This window comes from Cydia fagiglandana, chromosome Z, assembly GCF_963556715.1.
Source record: "Cydia fagiglandana chromosome Z, ilCydFagi1.1, whole genome shotgun sequence".
In the NCBI taxonomy this organism is placed as follows: Eukaryota; Metazoa; Arthropoda; class Insecta; order Lepidoptera; family Tortricidae; genus Cydia; species Cydia fagiglandana.
Genome location: NC_085959.1, coordinates 25,091,474 through 25,113,447, shown reverse-complemented (window position 1 = coordinate 25,113,447; position 21,974 = coordinate 25,091,474). Strand labels below are relative to the sequence as shown.

At 37.8% G+C, this 21,974-nt stretch overlaps 1 protein-coding gene across 1 annotated transcript in view; it reads right to left on the bottom strand.

Moving 5' to 3' along the window:
• Window positions 1-13,151: 13,151 nt before the first annotated feature.
• Window positions 13,152-21,974, bottom strand: part of LOC134679408 (diacylglycerol kinase eta) — a 113,346-nt gene continuing 104,523 nt past the window's right edge. Inside the window, exons 16-22 of the mRNA XM_063538303.1 lie at window positions 17,581-17,994; window positions 17,030-17,204; window positions 16,485-16,714; window positions 16,177-16,330; window positions 15,611-15,766; window positions 15,005-15,130; window positions 13,152-13,512 (exon numbers count right to left, since the gene is read on the bottom strand). Of these exons, the coding sequence (XP_063394373.1) occupies window positions 13,225-13,512; window positions 15,005-15,130; window positions 15,611-15,766; window positions 16,177-16,330; window positions 16,485-16,714; window positions 17,030-17,204; window positions 17,581-17,994 (1,543 nt within the window). The 3' untranslated portion in view covers window positions 13,152-13,224. The remainder of the gene's footprint in view (window positions 13,513-15,004; window positions 15,131-15,610; window positions 15,767-16,176; window positions 16,331-16,484; window positions 16,715-17,029; window positions 17,205-17,580; window positions 17,995-21,974) is intronic.

Below are 21,974 nucleotides of genomic sequence, written 5' to 3'. Positions count from 1 at the left end.
TAATTTTTTGGCAATTTTTTGAAAACTACTCTATATTACCGATGACGCGCGCTCGCCAGCTCAGTGCCGCGGCAGAGCTTGTACAGGCAGGACGTGTGTCGGTCGGCTCCGCACATTTTCAACGGCGACGACGAGGTTTTTTATCATTGTCAACCGCAACGAGAGACTTTGATCCTAGCACTGTTTTTATAGTATTATAATTTATAATGGTACAGTTTAATAAACTACCGGACAGGATTAAAAATATTTGAAACGACCTGACATTCTATATGTATTTATTTGACTCAAGATAGTACTCAGGGTCTGATGCTGGAGCCGGAAGGTGGTCACCGGTACCAATCAACCATGCAACTAAACCACTTCGTGTTTGGGCACGTTTGATTCGGCTCAACAAGATCTTTGACACAAGATAGTACTCAGGGTCTGATGATGGAGCCGGAAGGTGGTCACCAGTACCAGTCAACCATGCAACTAAACCACTTCGTGTTTGGGCTCGTTTGATTCGTCTCAACAAGATCTTTGCCACAAGATAGTACTCAGGGTCTGATGATGGAGCCGGAAGGTGGTCACCGGTACCAATCAACCATGCAACTAAACCACTTCGTGTTTAGGCTCGTTTTATTCGTCTTAACAAGATCTTTGACACAAAATAGTACTCAGGGTCTGATGATGGAGCCGGAAGGTGGTCACCGGTACTAATCAACCATGCAACTAAACCATTTCGTGTTTGGGCTCGTTTGATTCGTCTCAACAAGATCTTTGACACAAGATAGTACTCAGGGTCTGATGATGGAGCTGGAAGGTGGTCACCGGTACCAATCAACCATGCAACTAAACCACTTCGTGTTTAGGCTCGTTTTATTCGTCTCAACAAGATCTTTGACACAAGATAGTACTCAGGGTCTGATGATGGAGCCGGAAGGTGGTCACCGGTACCAATCAACCATGCAACTAAACCACTTCGTGTTTGGGCTCGTTTGATTCGTCTCAACAAGATCTTTGACACAAGATAGTACTCAGGGTCTGATGATGGAACCGGAAGGTGGTCACCGGTACCAATCAACCATGCAACTAAACCACTTCGTGTTTAGGCTCGTTTTATTCGTCTTAACAAGATCTTTGACACAAGATAGTACTCAGGGTCTGATGATGGAGCCGGAATGTGGTCACCGGTACTAGTCAACCATGCAACTAAACCATTTCGTGTTTGGGCTCGTTTGATTCGTCTCAACAAGATCTTTGACACAAGATAGTACTCAGGGTCTGATGATGGAGCCGGAAGGTGGTCACCGGTACCAATCAACCATGCAACTAAACCACTTCGTGTTTGGGCTCGTTTGATTCGTCTCAACAAGATCTTTGACACAAGATAGTACTCAGGGTCTGATGATGGAGCCGAAGGTGGTCACCGGTACCAATCAACCATGCAACTAAACCACTTCGTGTTTAGGCTCGTTTTATTCGTCTTAACAAGATCTTTGACACAAGATAGTACTCAGGGTCTGATGATGGAGCCGGAAGGTGGTCACCGGTACCAATCAACCGTGCAACGAAACCACTTCGTGTTTAGGCTCGTTTTATTCGTCTCAACAAGATCTTTGACACAAGATAGTACTCAGGGTCTGATGATGGAGCCGGAAGGTGGTCACCGGTACCAATCAACCATGCAACTAAACCACTTCGTGTTTGGGTTCGTTTGATTAGTCTCAACAAGATCTTTGACACTGAAGATACACAAGGTTTGATTATGGAGCTGAAAGGTGGCCACGGGTACCAGTCTATCATGTAACTGAACCGCTTCGTGTTTAGGCACGTTTTATTCATCTCAACAAGATCTTTGATACAAGATAGTACTCAGGATCTGATGATGGAGCTCGAAGGTGGCGACGGGTACCTGTCTATCATGCAGTGTTGGCATCATTCTGAACTAAATCAATCCGGATTGATCAATCGAATTGACGCGTCAATCCGAATTGACCAATCCGAATTGATCAATTCGAATTGTTTTAATTCTGATTGACGCGTCAATCCGATTGAATCAATTGGAATTAACGCATCAATCCTCAATTCGGATTAAATCAATTCTCAATCTAGATTAACCCCTTCCCCTTCCCTAAGATAAGGGTCCCTTTCCCTTCCCTAAGATTAGTTTTCAAAGGTGTCCTTTTTAGGGACTTACTTACTGGACTTAAAATCGATATCTGAGGTTCCCAGAGGTTCGAAAACGTGTTCCTGATGTCAGTATTGACTGATGTCCCTTTTAGGGACATTTTTCGAAATTGGCCAATTACGTTCATATTCGTAATCGATGTCGACCATAGGTCCCGAAAAATGTTTCTGACGTCAGTATTGAAGGATGTCCCTTCCATTTCGGGACATTTTTTTAAATTGATCGTTGGCACTTTAAAACGATATCTGAGATTTCCAAAGGTTCCGTAACATGTTTCCGACGGCAATACAGACGGAGTTTCCTTTTTTTCTGGACATTTATGGGACATTTCTTCCAATTAACCGATTGCGTTCAAAATCGATATCTGAGGTGCCCAAAGGTTTCGAAACATGTTTCTGACGGCAATACCGAAAAATGACCTTTTTTCAGCAGGGTGGCGTAATGCAGGTAGTAAAGTAAGTACGCGGCTAAAGTGTAGAATCTAAATATTGCCGTTGAAACCATATTTTGCACCTCAGATATCGATTTTGAATGCAATCAGTCACTTTCAAACAATGTCACTAAAATGTCCCAAAACAGGACACCTTTCAATATTGCAATTGAAAAAATGTTTAGAAACCTCTGTTTACCTCAGATATCGATTTTAAACGCAATCGGGTAATTTCTAGAAATGTCCCAAAAAAGGACATCTCTCAATATTTCCCTCGGAAACAAGTTTCGAAACCTTTGGGCACCTCAGATATCGATTTTGAACGCTATCGGTTAATTTCAAGGAAAGTCCCGAAAATGTTCCAAAAAGGACATCCTTCATATAGCCGTCGGAAACATGTTTCGGAACCTTTGGTAAACTCAGACACCGCTATTGAACGCATTTGGCAGTTTCACAAAAATGGCCTAAATAAAAAGGACATTAGGTAGGTACATACAAAGTAATCGTCAATCCGAATTGACGATTGAGGATTGACCGATCAATTTGAATTAACGATTAGTAATCGTCAATCTTCAATTAGTAGATTTAGAATTAGTTTCGTCAATCGTCAATTCGAATTGATCGGTCAATTCTCAATCGTCAATTCGAATTGATTTTTTACTAACACTGCTATCATGTAACTGAACCACTTCATGTTTGGGCTCGTTTGATTCGTCTCAACAAGACCTTGGACACAAGTTAGTACTCAGGGTCTGATGATGGAGCTGGACTGTGGCCAAGGGTACCAGTATACCATGTAACTGAACCACTTCGTGTTTGGGCTCGTTTGATTCGTCGCAACAAGATCTTTGACACAAGATACTACTCAGGGTCTGATGATGGAGCTCGAAGGTGGCGACGGGTACCAGTCTATCACATAACTGAACCACTTCGTGTTTGGGCTTCGTGTTTGGGATTCGTGTTTGGTTTATCACCTAGTGTCAAAGATCTTGTTGAGACGAATCAAACGAGCCCAAACACGAAGTGGTTTAGTTACATGATAGACTGATGGTACCCGTGGCCGCCTTCCAGCTCCATCATCAGACCCTGTGTATCTTCAGTTTCTTGTAACTTGTTTCTTGTAAATAAGCGAGTACCTATAATTTCTTTCGAGTAATATACGTTCATAAGTACGAGTATGGGGCTATTCATAAATTACGTCGTTTCAAATGGGAGGAGGGGGGGAGGGGGTCTGGACATCGGATGATGGTAGCATGATGTAGGAGGAAACAGAGTCATCCGATGCATGATTTTTGGATGATTTGAGGGATGGGGGGGTCAAAAATAGATGACGTAATTTATGAACAGCCCCTATGTACATTTGCACTGCATTTAGTATTTTCGTACCAAATAACAGTTTTAGGACTTTATAAGTTAAGTACAGTTAGTGTTGTTATGGTTGATTTCAATATGCTTCGCGAAGGATCAAGAATGTTTAATCCATCATTGTAGTGCGAGTGTGGTAGAAGGGATCGGAATACTGAGCTCGCACGGCCTGCCGCAGCGCGTAAAATACCTAAACTCGCTCAACCCCGAAATGTAATAGCACTCTTAACGAAGGCATTTTATAGATGTGTAGGCTACAAGTGTTACCATAAGAAAAGGTTGACTTAATAATTCTGTAAGTAGTAAAAATAAAGTATTTCATAATCATAATTATTTAAAGTAGGTATTTTATCAATTATCGAGGTTAATCAACGGAAATATGTGCGGTCAGTGTGAGTGACCAAATCTTTTATTAGATTTTTTTTAAACCTTCAATAATTTGTGTTTACAGTTTTTTGATAGAAGTTTGTTTTTGTGAGGGTCACAGTTCAAACAATGCGTACCTACTTATAAGATTTTTTTTCAGATGCGTTGTTTTAATAAATTATTCAGTTATAAAAGAATAGTGTCCCGATTCATATTTTATTATATATATTATTTTTCTGTCAAATAAGTTAAAAAAAACAATGTTTTACATAAATATCTACTTATTTTGGAATCATTATTGTGACAGGGAATGTTGGTGAAATGAATAATCATCGATAATAAATTATCCGTGACGTTTCCATTATATATTATGACATTTAATAAAATGTAGCCTACTCATTAATTAGTAGGTAAATCAATAGCTTACGAAACACTAAAGTACCTACTTATTAACAGTTTTTTTTTATTTCTGTTCATGAGCTCTTTTTATTACCGACTAAGTAGGTATAACTTAATATTTATAAAACTGTGTGATATCTTTAAAATTATAAAGTAATAAATGCACAGATTACATATAGGTCAGGAAATGAATGCTCAAAAAACGTTGTAGAGGGAAATGCTAGGAACACAATTTTTGACTCCGTAACTTTGTTTGGACTAGTTAGGAGGTGAACATATCAAAAGTCCCCGGCTGTAGCCCCGGTGCTGGGGGGTAGAGGGGGGTAAGAAGGTCGAATTTTTCGGTTTTTCATTGATATCTTGGAAACTTTGCGTCTTAGCGACATGACTACTAAGACAAACCGAAAGCTGATAAAATTAGTTACAAGTTTTATCCAGTCAAGTTTTTCGATATCTTGAATAGTTTTTTAGATACCCGCTTTTGAAAGTTTATTTAGGGATTTTAATTTTTTCTTGATATCTACATCAGTGAAGCTGTTAGGCCATGTTTGGTATCATTTTCGTATAAATCGGGGGTGCTGAATTCATTTATGGTATCACATTGACACCATTCCTAAGAAAAAACATATAAACATTAAATAAATACCTTTTTTTTTCGATTCCTCTTCACGCTTAAACCGCTCAACCGATTTAATTGAAATTTGGTATACAGATATTTCGAGTCCCAAGACAGGACATAAGATACTTTTTATCTCAATAATCATCCTTTAAAGTTGTGAAATGGAGTATGGAGGGAATTCAACTTCGTCGACGAAACTGAATTCCTGAGGTTAATACTGCTTAAGGTAAGGTTTGAAGTAATGTTTGGTATCATTTTCATCTAAATACAGATGTATACCATCCTAAATTTCATCTAAACCGGTTCAGCGGTTATTGACTCCCCATACAAACTTCCACCCCACCTTTCACACCCTCAAAAGATACTTTTGGTTATAAAAACTATCCTATGTCCTGTGTCGAGATTGAAACTATTTTTATACCAAATTTCAACGAAATTGGTTCAGCGGTTTAAGCGTGAAGAGGGATTTAAACAAAATATATTTTCTAAAATTTTGGTTTTACTTCGGAATAGTGTCAATGTGATACCGAAAATGAATTCAGCACCCCCGATTTATATGAAAATGATACCAAACACGGCCTAGCAGCTTCACTAATGTAGATATCAAGAAAAAATTAAAATCCCTAAATAAACTTTCAAAAGCGGGTATCTCAAAAACTATTCAAGATATCGAAAAACTTGACTGGATAAAACTTGTAACTAATTTTATCAGCTTTCGGTTTGTCTTAGTAGTCATGTCGCTAAGACGCAAAGTTTCCAAGATATCAATGAAAAACCGAAAAATTCGACCTTCTTACCCCCCTCTACCCCCCAGCACCGGGGCTACAGCCGGGGACTTTTGATATGTTCACCTCCTAACTAGTCCAAACAAAGTTACGGAGTCAAAAATTGTGTTCCTAGCATTTCCCTCTATACCTTCTTATTGCTTGGCCTAATAGGAGTCTTAAGTAAATTTACGGTTAGGACCCGATTCGCCGGATTCTTATTTCGTCGTATATTTCACATGTAAAATATTTTTTTATATCATACAAATAAATTCACCCTGTGGTTATTTCGTATCCAACGTGTCCCTGGTCTATATACAGGGTGATTCATGAGACGTGAGCAGGACTAACACTGCGCATTTCGTAAATTATAAGCAACTGTTTCCTATCAGTATTAGTGAGGTTAACGTTAATTTTCTAGCCGTGTTGAAAAAAAAAGTTATTAATTTATTTATGACATGGATGGTCACCCTAACATTAGAATACTAAACTATCGATATTGTGTGTCAAATTGAATGTCATCTCGTATCTCACTCAGGTTTGACATTTTATTTTCTTCGTAAAAGAGGTTTTATGTTTATTAATTAGGTCTTGTAGGGTGACCATGATTGTAGAGAATTAAATTTGCTCTCACCAAAAAGTTGAAAAATAGGAATAAGTGTGGTTGTTTCACCTAAATACGACAGTGATCGATCAATTATCAGTTACTGAGTGTGCAGGATTAGTCCTGCTCACGTCTCATGAATCACCCTGTATACATTAGTCTGTTCGAGGTACGGAAAACGGTGAAAAATATAGATAATACTCCTAAAAATACGTGTGATACCTCATTAGATTCGTAATGATGTCTAGAAAAATGTATTCGAAGCGTGTATTAGCACACAAAAAATTACAAAAGTTATTAACAAAATAAGGGAAAAAAAAGTAGATTTGTCTTATTTCCCAAATATCTCAAAAAGTATTAATATTTAAGAAACCAAAATTTATATTATAAAATAGGAGGATATTTCCAATCAAACATTCCAACTTGCAGAACTGTATCTCCATTATTTATACTTCTTTTTCAACGCAGAACACAGCCCTCCGCGCCTCATTTCGGGAAACGCGCGCGGCGTGAAAATGCGATTACGTAGCATTAAATATAATTTTAAAGGTATTAAATATTCATTGAAAAATTTAAAAAAAATATGGTGTATATAAAATTAATCAACAAATGTAATACTTGTAGAAATTTATCTTAAAGTTATTTTTTCAACAAGTTAGGCAATTGTTAATGAACAAAATTTTCTCGAAATTCTTTCTTCAATGATAACGAAAAAAAATGTACAAATAACTATTGTAAAATTTTGTCGCTTTCTAGAGCCCTTTTCATATACATGCTTAATAAGATCACGTAGTATTATCTATATTTTTCACCGTTTTCCGTACCTCGAACAGACTACATAATTTGGAAGTAAATATTCTTACTAAGTATTACAACAGGGAAATAAACGATCAAATATAAAACAAAAAAAAATGATTAGTAGTTGCTTTGAAATCTAATATTTATAATATGTATATACCTATTACTGAATCGCGATTAGAAAGGGATTGAGATAGCTGTCAATCCATATTGATTTTGACGTAAGTGTATGAAAATCTGTTATTTCTAATCCCTTTCTGATCGCGGCATGATAATACCTAGGTATGTAAGGAAATAATGTGAGAGAATTTCAGATTATGTAACGTCATTAATTAACCCTACTCTACACACCTTTGTTTGTAATTAATTGCACTAAATAAGTCTAAAAACGACATGTATTTATTAATTGAAAAATAACATTTCTTGTCGATAGGTTTGATTAATGTTTTGTCGGATATTAAGCGGTGTAGTGTAGGTACAATAGAGGACTCCTGTATTTCATAATCATAAAGTAGGTTCATAAGAATCGTCGTAGGTACTTAAGAATCGTTTCGATTAAGCGAAAGAACTTTTCAATATGTATGTAGAATTATTTAATAAATCGAGATTAAAAAATTCTACAAGGGTGGTATATTTTTATCCCGGTTGATTTTTGTCGCAATCTGCTTCGCACGGCTTACACAAGACCTTATCAAAGTATCACCTAAACATTCCTCAATAATGACTCTTAATAGGTAAAAACCGCATGAAAATCCGTTCAGTACTTTTTAAGTTTATCGCGAACATATTTTTGAGTTTATGCACACAAACAGACAGACGGCAGCGGGGGACTTTGTTTTATTAAGTGTAGTGATGTCTAAGAAAGATTTTAACGCATTCTCTGCCAGGCCTACTGAATGTTCCATAAGACCGACCCGTTTGGTCATGATACTATTATTACAGTATCAATTCATGTCTACGCTTAGTCTGACCCAGGCCGATTCGAGTTTTAGTTAGGTATTCAATCTGTTTCCAATATGATACTGATCCGTCAGTTGCAAAATTGACATAGGTATCTTAAAACAAATACGTCACTATTGACGACAGATCAGTATCATATCGGAAACAGATCGAGTAACTAAAACACGAATTGACCTATGAGTTGATACCCCTCTAAGAGTATATTTTCGGTCCTGTTTCAAGACCCTGCCCTGTATTGCCTGCTTCATACTATATGACGGCGTGTTAAAAACATCGACTTTTGTGTTATAGTAGAGAATCAAATTGATAAAAACTGTCCATCAATCAATAGCCATAAATAATTTACCTGTAAGTGTGTATGTTAAAATGTCCCCGATTAGGATTAAGTAGTTCATAAATGTGGGGAATAAACGGACATAAAGAGAATTATTTAATTTCACACATGATAATAATTGATAACATTAACACTGAGGAAATAATATATTCAACTACTGAACAATTAACACTTTTCTTGTTTATTAATAGAAGCAGAATGTTGAACGAAAAAATCATTTTTGAGCAGGCTCTCTATAACAGTGTCGTATCCATGGTTATTAGATCGCAGTTTAACAACTTATTCTTGAAGTGGGGTTCCTAGGCTTCACGAAACCCGATGTTGCCAGGTTGCGAAATGGGGCCGTACCCATCAGCCACTTAAATTCCCTCCATACAATGCAAATATTTTATTATGTATACAACACTGTTCTAGAGAGCCTCTATTTCGATCAGTCATCATTCAGGAATAGATTGAAGAAAATCCAGCTATATACTTTAAATACATAATCGAAAGTGCTTACTTGTGCCATTAGACGAGAAGTAGATAAAGATCAGTTGAAAGAGACTCAGGCATTGTGTAAGTGTAAGGCCAAGGTGTGGTCGACGCGGGGCTCGGAGCCCATTGACATAGATATCTAGGGACGGGCTTTATGGGCAATAATAATGAGGCATGACAGATGGGCCAGTACAGCGGTGTGATACCGCTACAACGCGATTGGTTGATGAGATGGCATCACGCGCGCGATGGTTGATGAGTTCGCATTACGCGTGCTATATGTTGGTCGCAACTAGTTGCGTTAGACTGCACGATTGGCTGGAATACGTGAGTAACACCGCTGAACTAGTACCATTTTTAGTGCCCGTAGTGCCCGTCCTTAGATATTATACGTAAATGGCGGAGCCCCGCTGCAGCCCGCAGACAGTCACTGGGCTGTTCACCGAAACCGACACTAAGCAACTCACTTTAATTCATTTTTATACATAGTAACAAGAGGACAATATTTGTCACACATAAGTAGTACACTTAATAGATGTACATCCATAATAACAATTATTAGGTAAGTAATGAAATTTAGAAGAATAGATCACATTTCGCATAGTTTTGTATTAATACAATATTTTTACAACAATCATCACGACAAACAAACAAACATTGCTTGTTTTAATTTAGAATTTGGTTTTAACCTTTATATAGTAGGGAATACGAACTATTAAATGTATAGCTACTACCTATTTATTATCGTAACTTCCTATGTTTACGACTAAAGATAAATAGATACATACTTATTATTCTTGTATACTTATGACAGTTACGAGTATGATCCCTAAAACTTGTAGATATTGATTCATAAGAACAAAATTTTCACCACACCAGCTGATAAAGGCTCCCTTCATTGTCCAAAAACTGATGAGAAAGTTGCATTTTATCCACATGTGGGGCAAAGTAATCTGAGTTGTTGTGTTGGCTGATATAATTGACATTTAAATGATCATTTTGAATGAATAATGTTTAATAACATTAATTTAGATTTCATTTGGTTTGATTTTGAACGATATTTTACAGTTCCCTAAGGAATTTCCTCGCGTTGGTGTGATGAAAAATTTTGTATTTCACTCGATGGCATAATTTGTTTAATTTTCGTGGTTTAAAACTCTCGCAATGCTCAAGATTCCACTTTTCGAGCCACTCGCTACGCTCTACCTATGAAATCTTTCGCTTGCTCGGGTGTCAATATTAGCATGAGCGGTTAAAGAATAACTTTGCACCTTGTAAAAATTGAAGGGATGTTTACAAAAACAACATAACTGCTTAGAGCGGTTGACACTTTTTTAAGAACATGGTCAATCGTTTCAGGCGTCAACCAGTGTAGTCAGTTATGTTGTTTTTGTAAACATCCCTTCAATTAATGTCTATTCTTGTTACCTATAAAACGATAGTACGTTGTAGTGCTTGAATAATTTAATTTATTAGTTTAAGAAATCAAATTGGTTTTGCTAGGAGTTCCTATTGAAAGCACGCAAAAGGTACTAATTTTAATTAAAAATCTCGAGCGTAGGGGGATTGTAGGTGACTACTCCATTATACGAGTAGGCAAGTCCCCTCTTAAAATGGGTTCACTGCTGGGGTGAAAAAAGGTATGCCACATAATACGAAAGTTTTTTTTAGGACGGCTCTAAGCCTTCGAGACAAAGAATATAATACTTATTCTTCGAGACGCTCAAGATTTAAAATTACAATCTTTCACTTGCTTTGCTCGGGACTCAAAATCAGCACATACAGCAAAAACAAGTGGGCAAGCTTAAATATATGAATATTTTTATTTGTATTTTCTTAAAAACATCGACGAACAGTAAATATACATGTAACTATTTTAAGTAAGTAATGATATATGTAGCTAATAAATTCGCCGTGTCTGTTCCCAACGACGTACCGTGTCATTACCTACTTGCCAGATAGTTCAATGCATATCTGGTTTCATTATGTTTTAGATATTAATATTAACCGCCAAATATAATTGTAATAAAATTGTATATAATATTTAGAACATGTTTATTAATTTAATAATTAACTAGTGACGAGTAGAAAAATATGTAGGTAAGTAGCCACAGTACGATCTAAATGGCTGAAGAAATAGGTACGAAATAAGTTATCGTGATTTTCGTGTAGAGTTTAAAAAAAGGAGGTAGCGATTTCGATGTTAATTACTTGTGTACAAGTGATAAAGTCGGCCATCGCGCCGTAGTGGAGTGCGTAGCGAGCGAACAGAGAACTAGAAAAGTTTCAAACATCGATGGTTATAATTTATAATAATTATAATTATTATATCCATAAGGTGACTCGCACATTTTTATATAATTGATGCTTATCTTATGTAAAGACACATTACCTATATAACCAATATCTATAATCATGTATAATTCATAGAGAATAATGTTAAATATTTTTATTATTATTCTAATTTACTTAAGATTTAAAGTTATCTTCATATTTAATACATGCTTGAGTAACTATTTAGAGACACTTCAGTATACATGACTCTTGTTATAAATTCTTTGGGCCACTTGCACCATACAATAACCCGTGGTTACCAGTACAATTTGACACTGGGTTAACGGTTTAACCGGTTAACCCCGGGTTAGTGGGATGCTGCAAGTGGCGCTTAGATAATTATATAAATAGATGAAATTTAAGAACCATAATATAATAATATAATTATGTAGATACATACACTGTTAAAGTTTTGATGTATCTATTAAGATTAACAGGTCCTTAAAGTTGTTTAGATCAAGATCTGATCAAAACCGTTAAGGGTTTTGTAAGAATGTATACATATTTATGGTAACTATCACTTCACATATATTCTTTATTGTGTTTAACCTCGCTGGCGGTGCTAGCTAAAACGAGATAGGTAAGTTTCAATTACTTATGATGTTTTCCAGACTTACCTAATCAATGAATGGAAGAAAAAACGAAGGCCGTTTTAGTATTAGGTATATAGGTAAGTAAGATAATTAGTAGCCTTTTCGGGAGCATGCCATAAGCACTAGCGAGAAGCGGTGTCAGCATTACACGGATAAGTGTAATAACACGGCTCTGCCGCCAGCCTGCTGCACGCAGCTGACGCAACACGCGAGCTTTTACTCAGTCTTTTAGTACATTCATATATCAGCCATGTAGTTAATTAGCTACATTTTGTTTTAACGTATATTTATATTTATACCTATAGCCTCAGCTATGTGGACATAAGTTGGAGTTTTTATTTTAGAAATAGTTTAAGCTGGTTATTCACATCAAAGGACTAACGTCTTTTGCCAGTTGGTAGGCAGAATTTATTAGTTAGTTTTTTAAATAATAATTCCTAAATAGGTCACAACGTCCACGTGTTATATTATATGAAAACAAGTCTTAATAGTTATCATAAGGAATGTTGTGCCATAGCACAAAGTATATGACACCGTGACAGCAGTGCTACTTCTTTTGGCAGCCAGTTAAGTAATGCCATTTATCATATTAATGACCTACGCCTACTAATGTTAAACCTTGGAGATAATGATTACCTACTAAATTATTCATCGAAAATATAATGTAGGTACTAAGTACAAGTACCTATCTATAATAGTGAGCATAATAATTTAATGTTAAACGACACTAAAATGTACCGCCACAAAAACAAGGTTTCATCTTAAGATTCGTTGGTAGGTAAATAAATATAGCTAGGTAATAAATAAAGCAAAAAATAAATACCTTTGAAAGGTCGTTCTCAATTTTTCTTTGATTAGTTACTCGTAGATATTACTCGTATTATATTTACTTACGTTCTCTTTAGTGAATGAAAACCATAAAGGATGCGATCTTCTGATACGTGTTTATGTTTAATAGAATACACCATTGAAGCTCGGCTTGCTACGCTCCTCGGAGCGGCCGCGCGGATGTCACTGGAGTTCTTTTACGGCCTGCAGAATCCTCTTGACATGGCCGACTTTTGTAATACCTAGATCACGCAAATCCCGCCTCGCCAATGACAATAGTTCCCGGCCCGTAACGTCATGCTTGGCAAATACGTCGCAATATTCTCCCAGCTGCAGAGACTCCAGCCATGCCTGCACTTCCTTGATGCCCCAATAACGAACTTGCGTGCCGCTGTGTGACGTTGTAGATCCTCCTTCTGACAAACTGCGACGTCCTCTAAGCCAATTTCGGCCACTGCCCTTCTTAGGTGCCTGAATAAAATATCACGGGAGTTATAGCTTTTTTTATTATGTCACTAACTTATAAAAGTTATAAATAAAATACTTGTTTAGTTTAAACTCAAGGTATAAATGAGTTTGACTTTTAAAATATTTATGTTTACAATGAAAAATTTTGTTTATGTTTAAAAGTATTTGAGTTGATTATTTTAACAGCCGTTTAAAATATTTTTACACAATTTTCAATCATGGCTGAATGCCGGATACCCTATGTCTTCAATGCCTATCTTGCCAAAAAAGAAATAATGAAAATAATACAAGTGTGATGAATTAATACATAATCAGCTCTATTTTTTTTACGATACGACGCCGCGGCGCACAGACACCGTACCTATTGCTAATTATTGCATTTGAATATTTATATTATCAAATCAATATTGCAAAATTTGCAAATGGCAAGTATTGATGTCTGGACGGCTAGAGGTTAAGTGGACGTGGCGTGCGGCGGGTGAGTCACCCCGCACATACGTTTACCTATACGTATACCCCATTTCAAATGCCATGGCCCGATTCCACTTGAGACCTTCATTAGGCGTACACAATACGAGTAGTGACAACAAAAGATACTCCGCAAAATATTTTTTCTCAAAAATGGACGGCAAAGTCGACTTTGCCGTCTAAAAAATTGGTCGCGAAGCGCGTAGTTTATGGTCAGGCAAAAATTAAAAAGTTAAAAACATTGCAGTCTCGATTTTGGGACTGCAATGTTGCATACAAATTCCATTATTTGTCGAGTTCCAAACTTTTTAAAAGTTGAAATTACCATATCAAATGAAGGCACAGGCCCATTAAACAGCCAAACAGATGAATAGTACCGCGACTATTTAGATGTCTCAAATAGGTTGGCGTATTTTTGGCAGAAAAATACACTTCTATTTTTTTATTTAAAAAAATTAAAAAGGCGGCAAGGGTTTTTTTCTGTCAAAATATATATGTAAGAACGTTGCTTTTGTAAAATATTTCTATGATATTTATATTTCTTGCACCATTTTTGAGAAAAGCACTATATATGACTCGGCTGGAAGGCTACTTGCTGGCTTCGGATTCAATTAAACGGACTCCCAAGGTCGTCCGTTTAAAACGAATCCTCAGCCTGCAAGTAGCTACTTCCGAGCCTCGACAATAATGTACTATTTGCGGCGTACAAAACAAAAACAAAAGATACCCGACTTTACTTCACTGGAGATGCTGACTTTCAAGAGAAAAGGTTGTACTAGTAAAGCAATTATTCAGCAATAGGCAAATATTATGGTTATCTCTGTGCAGTTTCAAGTGGAATCGGGCCATGGCATTTGAAATGGGGTATGCGTACTGTACGTAGCAATCAACGTCGTCGGTAGCAGGAGGTTGGCAGTCCCACCGCGGACGGCGTCTGGTCAAACACACCATTAGGCCACTACTAATTCACCACTTCGCGTACCCAAGCGATTGGTTATATTAATTTATTGAATGCTTGTTATCTCACCTCGTCTACCTGCAGGAATGCGTGTCCATCGTGAATATCACAGCGAGCGAGGTGTGCACGCAGCGCTGCCGTCACTCCGGCGCTCACTGCCACTGTATCCTCAACCAACTCATGACAACTTTCCACCTAGTAAAGGACAATTTAGTACCTTTAGTAACATTTCATCTCATCAAATATAAGTTGGGAGTTGAAAATGATACGCAGATTTCATCCTTATTGACAGCAAGATTAGAACATTAGAGAGACAAATATGTGACTGTACTTGACAGGCTCGAACAGGGGCTCTCAATCCAAAGATGATTAAGTCGGATGCCGTTGGGATTGGATGCAACGCATCCCCATTAATATTCTTACTATTTAGGTCACGGGTCACGATGACCTAAGGACCTAAAGAGGCGAGACTATCGAAATCATGTTGTGGTGAGAGGTAAGTAGACGATTCGATACTAGGACCTTTCAGCCTGTTTGTTTGTCTGTTATCTCTTCACGCTTAAACCGATGAACCGAGTTTAGATGAAATGTGGAAGGGAGATGTTTGGGTGGAAATTTATCATTCAATCATCATCATTCCAGCAGCCGGCAGAAATACATCATTATAATATTTACCAGGGCCGCAAGTAAGCGTCGCAGCAAAGGTGGGGGCAGGAGCCGACCCTCAGAGTCTTGCAGAGCATCGGCGCGGGCGGCAACACGACGCGCTTGGGCCACGCTCGCCGTGGCGCTCCCGGTCGCGGCGCCCTCACTAATGCACGACAGCTTTACCTGTGTTCCGATCACAATGCTTGTAACAGAACCGAGATTGAAAAGTATAAGAAGGAGAATGTTGATCGGAAAAAAAATTTATACCTAATCTGAACCCCGCTTGCGATGGTTGTAGAGCTTGACAATGTAAACTTCAGTAGGTAACAGCAGAATTCAGAATAACAAATATGAAAAGTATAGTTCCTAGTAGTATAGCCGAAGGATAGGGTTCTGGTGTTTGAAGATCGACAGGGCAAGCTCTGAGGTCGAGTCTTCCGATCGTGCGCTTAAGAGGAAGGCACTTCATAAACAAAACCCATAATGCGCCGGCGCAGTCAGACATGGATACTTTTTGTAGTATTAAGTCTAGCTTATTTGGTATATACCTACACTGAGTAACTAGTAACTATTGCCAGAGTGCTAATACTAACGTGTTTGACAAGTGTGTTGACGTCGTCGAGCAGCGCCAGAAGCGCTGCATTTTCGGCGGTGGAGAGTGGAGCGCGCGCCGACTGTGGCGCCGCCGAGGTTGGTGCCGAGCCTGACGCTGCGTGAGCTTTCATTTGTTGCTTCTCGTCCCAAGCTCTGCGAAGTGAATGACTTAGCTTACACGAAATTTAGATAGGCCAGGTATCATTTTAAACGTTTGGATTTACTTTTAATAGGTTTTAATGGTAAACTGTGTAATTATATAACTGAGATAAATTCACGAACCATAGGCTTGCTTGCAATTCTATACCTAAGGCTTGTCTCAAGCGCGCGCGAGCGGCACATCATTTGCGCTCTGTTCTTGTGAATGATCCGCACGCAGCCGGGCGGCTGCAGCCAGGCCTCGCCATCCACTTGTACGGGCACGCACTCTTCACCAAGAATATTTATTTGCACCGCGCGGCACTGGGCAATGCGATGCTTCTGCAAATTGATGAGGCGAGACGCCGCCATTTGTGCTGAACCGAATACTGCCACCACCTAAATAGATGCATGAAAAGTTATTACCAGACATCGTAACTTTTACAGCATTTTTGGTGCAGCCGAGCGGTGTTAACGGAATTGGTATAGATAATTCCAACTGAAATGGTAAATTAAGGTTAATATTAACGTAATTAATGCTAATTAATCATTAGGGTTGAAATTGTTTAATACCGATTCCGTTAACACCACTCTGCTGCACCAAAAATGCTGTAAAAGTTACGATGTCTGGTTATTAGTGTTATTTACCTACCCATTTAATTAAGTCTAAGTAAGCACATTCACATCTAATATATGTATAGGTTTGAGGATTACCTCTAGGATGCGGTCGTCGAAAGAAGGGGCTAAGAAAATATCATCGCCCCTTGTTCCTCCCCAGAAATTCGTCCCACCCATGAATGATGATATGTTAAGGACGACAATCCCCTGCAGTTCTGGCAGCGGTATACGTTGACCATCGCATTCTAGTTGCACTCGTTGTCCAAGGTGCCTTAAATATAAAGATATGTTATAAATCTGTGTCTTGCGAAAAAAAATACAAATTTTGGTAAGGACATACATTTAATACATGACAGGAGATGGATACTTTGAGTAGGCGTAGTGAAACAAACAGGTGGTTTAACAGTTTCAGAACGTCTATAGACGTACCCCATACATACTCCATCATCATATATTTTAGTTGCCTGTATTAAAGGTACTTAAGTACCTAATTTAGCCAGCCTGTTTTTGAAAACGGCGGCCAGAGATGACCAATCGTTTGAAAAGCAACAGTGTAAAAAAGCATTGGGTGATATCATACTTTTATTTACGATAAGATGCAATAATATTACTTAATGGATAAAGGTTTTAAAATAAGGAACGAGTACCTGTAAGTCTTGTTCACCCACTCCTTAGATCCTAGTACGCCGTACCAAATGTAATTTCTTGCACGTGAACGACATTTTTCAGGGTGTTCTTCGCGTTTGTTATGGAAATCCAGTGTTATTTTGGCATCGATTCCAATACCAAAATAGTTATTCATAACTGCTTTTTCGTAGAAACCTTCTAGCAATGTTTCGTCGGGGTCCATTAATGGGCTCACGGCAGCACATAGCGCATCAGCATTTGCCAAGAGACATTGGCTTATAAAACCCTGCGTGACATGAGGCCAGGCTGGCAACTGGACCAGCGGATTAATAATTGGTAGCTTCTTGGCACGTTCGCTGGTATCTGACTTTGAAGACCCGCTAGCTCCCCCAGTCGCACCTTCACCCCAAATGGACGACACTGATGTAGACAATCTGTTAAAAAAAATTATCGACAACGTTCCAAGTGTTCCACCTTTTCAGTGATTAGAAAAAAAAACGAATTTGTCATTTTATCAGGGTCGGTTGATTTCTCATTTTTAGACCAATTTGCAAAGTTAGGGTAGGACACATTATATTAGATTCTGAAAACGATTATTATCAGTTTGAGAGATATTGGACAAAACTAAATATCATCTTTTTTCAGGTTTATATTCGCTATGTGCACGACTGGTGCTGCCCTCATTTTTGGGCAGAATTTCTACGTTAAATCTTATGGAGTAAAATTAGTTCAAGCGGCTGCCGCTAGTACTAATGTCGGACATTCCATAAGATTACCTGTGTTTGTGACGATCAGCGCCACCGACTTCACACGGTCCCAATACGGATGTAGGTAACATGAGGAAACCGAATAATTTTAACAGCGTATTCCTACCAATATTAAGTTAAAAATGTCGTATAATGTTTGCTGGGTTCAGCTTGGTTTACGAGATATTTGCGTTTCTAAAATGTTGTAATGAAATCTTCAGTCCCTTATAATTGCGACGTTGTGAGCCTGCCACATCTAAGTTGACCGTAAAAGTTAAATTCATTTCTGTCACTAGGTTTAAAGCCTGACCAGGGATATGATCATGCGCCATGCGAATAAGAATTTGATTGGAACTAATTTCTTACACTGGCAATAATTTTAATGATAGGTTGTTGTCATTGTTGTCAGTGTCATTGTGGCATTAAATAATTAATGGAATAAAATGTCCATAACTATACACTATACACAGGCAAGAGCGAAACATTGTATATAATAAGCTGCTAGAAATAAAACGCTTGGGACATGAAACCATTTCGCTAAAAAACATTTCTCATTTAACAATCAGACCTGACAGGTAAATAATCAAACTGTCATTATAGTCCGGTTATTACGAATTGGTTATTGTAGTGTCATGTTATTCAAGCGAGGCCATACCCATAGTAAAAATATTTATAGTTGGCTTATAATGTACCTAGTAAGCGTACATTTACGGAATTTAACTAGTAACATGATAAACGAAATCATTTTCCAGCTCTATTATATAGCCACACCATCTGATATATGACAACTAAATTAAACATTTATAAAAAAAAATAAAAAAAAAATTATAGGACATTCTTACACAGATTGACTAAGTCCCACAGTAAGCTCAAGAAGGCTTGTGTTGTGGGTACTCAGACAACGATATATATAATATACAAATACTTAAATACATAGAAAACACCCATGACTCAGGAACAAATATCTGTATCATCATACTAATAAATGCCCTTACTGGGATTCGAACCCAGGACCATCGGCTTCGCAGGCAGGGTCACTACCCACTAGGCCAGACCGGTCGTCAAACACTCATTAATAAACTTTTCTAGGTAAATCTGAGGCATCGATTACGCGAATTACGAGAGAAGGTCGTTCTTCCTCAGGTTTTTGGTTTCCTTAGAAAACAAACAGAAAATAAAAAGGAAAATTAGACGATTCGACCTTTGTGTGATACGTAGGAAAATACATGAATTTTATACAATAAAAAAAGAGGTACGGACATTTAAAAAAAAATAACGGGTTGCACTCCGGGAGTGCCGACAGAAGTGAAAACTCAATGACCAGTCCAAAATGTCTGCAGCACTACCTAGTTGGTTACTAAGTTCTGTTACTCGATTTGCAACCTCTTCCTTTCCGTTAAAACAAATGCTACGGAAAAAATAAAAAAATTACATAATGTGGTGGATTTGTGAGCAATAATTTTATACCGCACATAACATTTATCTCCTCGTATTTATAATGAATTGGGGCATAAAAGAGAATCGTGTCGCTGTGATTGCTTTGCACAAATGTGGGCACCCGCCAAACATGATTTTGAAGTTGCTTGAAAACCTGAAAATCAACAAACAATTTGTTTATCGCACAATTAATAGATACAATAGTACTGTGCTTCGATGACCGCAAGAGAGACGGAAGACCACGCACCGTTCGGACCCCAGCTCTGATAAAGGCAGTGAAGGCGAGAATTGCAAGAAACCCCGTCCGCAAGCAAAAGTTGTTGGCAATACAGATGTCTGTGAAGAGAAGCTCCCTAAAAAAAGTTATCGATGAAGACCTTGGACTACACGCTTACCGCAGACGAAAAAGTCATTTGCTTAATGGACGATTAAACACTATGAGGCTGGAGAGAAGTCGCGTGCTACTGAAGCGGTACGCACAAAATGGCCACCGAAAAATACTATTTACAGATGAAAAAAAATTTACTATCGAAGAATGTTGTAACCGCCAGAATGACAGAGTATATGCAAAAAACAGTCAAGAGGCGATTGCGGCTGTTCCGAGAGTGCAACGAGGCCATCATCCCTCTTATGTGATGATTTGGCTGGGAGTGTCACACTCAGGGCTAACACAGGTTCATTTCTGTGAAAAAGGTGTGAAAACTGGAGCCAAAGTTTACCAGGTAACCGTTCTCGAACCAATAGTGAAGCCTTTAAGCCACACCTTACTTCAAAACCAGCCGTGGGTCTTTCAACAGGACTCAGCTCCTGCACATAAGGCAAAAACAACTCAAGCCTGGTTTCGAAGGAACAAAATTGACTTTATTGCCCACGAAGACTGGCCGTCCTCCAGACCGGAACTGAACCCGCTGTATTTTGCCACATGGCAGGTTATTGAGGAGAAAGCCTGTGCTAAACCCCACACAAATATGGACTCCCTCAAGCGGGCCATAGTTAAGACAGTGACGGGATTAGACTTGACAACCGTGCATGCTGCTATTGATGACTGGCCTCGTCGTTTGAAGGCCTGTGTCAAGGCCAGAGGAGGCCATTTTTAACCGACTTCCAAATCCCAAAGGAGGAGGTTATCAATTCGGTTGTATGTTTTTTTTTTAATTTTTATTTTTTATTTTTTTTTATGTTTGTTACTCCATATCTCCGTCATTACTGGACCGATTTTGAAAATTATTTTTTTGATTGTATGTATATGCATACAGATTGGTCCGGTTTTTAGCTCAATAGTGGGACCGGATTTTTGCACTAAAAGTTTTGATAATTCTAAAGTTGAAAAAGTGATACTTATCTGATATGGGACATATTTTTAAGCATATTTGCAATATATGATGAAAAGTTAGAACGAGCGTTAGGTATAAATTAGGTATTTATATATTTTAGTAATGATTTTTTAATATTGAATTAAAGTGCAATGTTTAAGTTCCATTGTTTATAATATGTATGACGCTATATAATGTAAAATTATTAGAAATTTTTTTAACGTGCTTCTTTGTCAAACTACAATTAGCTTATTATTTTGTCGATATTGAATTAAAGTTTAATAAATCCACAACAACATATCTAAATTTTTAAGTTAATAGGCAAGCTAAAAAGCTAGAAGAATAAGATATATGCTTTAGAATTAATATGCGTTTTTTGTCCTATAAGATCTAATATTGAATTAGAGTCTGTAAAAATAAGTCTATTACTATAAAATAATATACGCAGCCATATTATGGAAAGTAAGAAATTTCTGTGTGTAGCTTGCATTGTAATAGTAAAATCTAGTTAAAAAGGCGCGAAATTCATACATACGCCGCGCTGGTCCGTCAGTCGCCGGCGCGGCGCTCGAGAGCCTATCATAGCCTACCTATACCTCGCCCCTCGCCCCACCTCCCGCTCAGTAACACTGTCTGTCTTTTCTTATCATTCATTTGTTTGTTTACCGTGCACATATACAAATTAGATGCGGACATTACGTGAAATTAAAATATCTTATTACGTAAAAATACCTACAGCTGGTCAATCAGATCTTGTCAGTAGAAAGAGGCGGCAAATTTGAAAAATGTATTCGCGAAGGGATATCGTCCCATAGAAAATTTGAATTTCGCGCCTTTTTTTAGTGACAAGATTTGCTGGACCAGCTATAATTCATTATCTTCACTAATATTGTAATAAAAATGTACAAGATATTCACA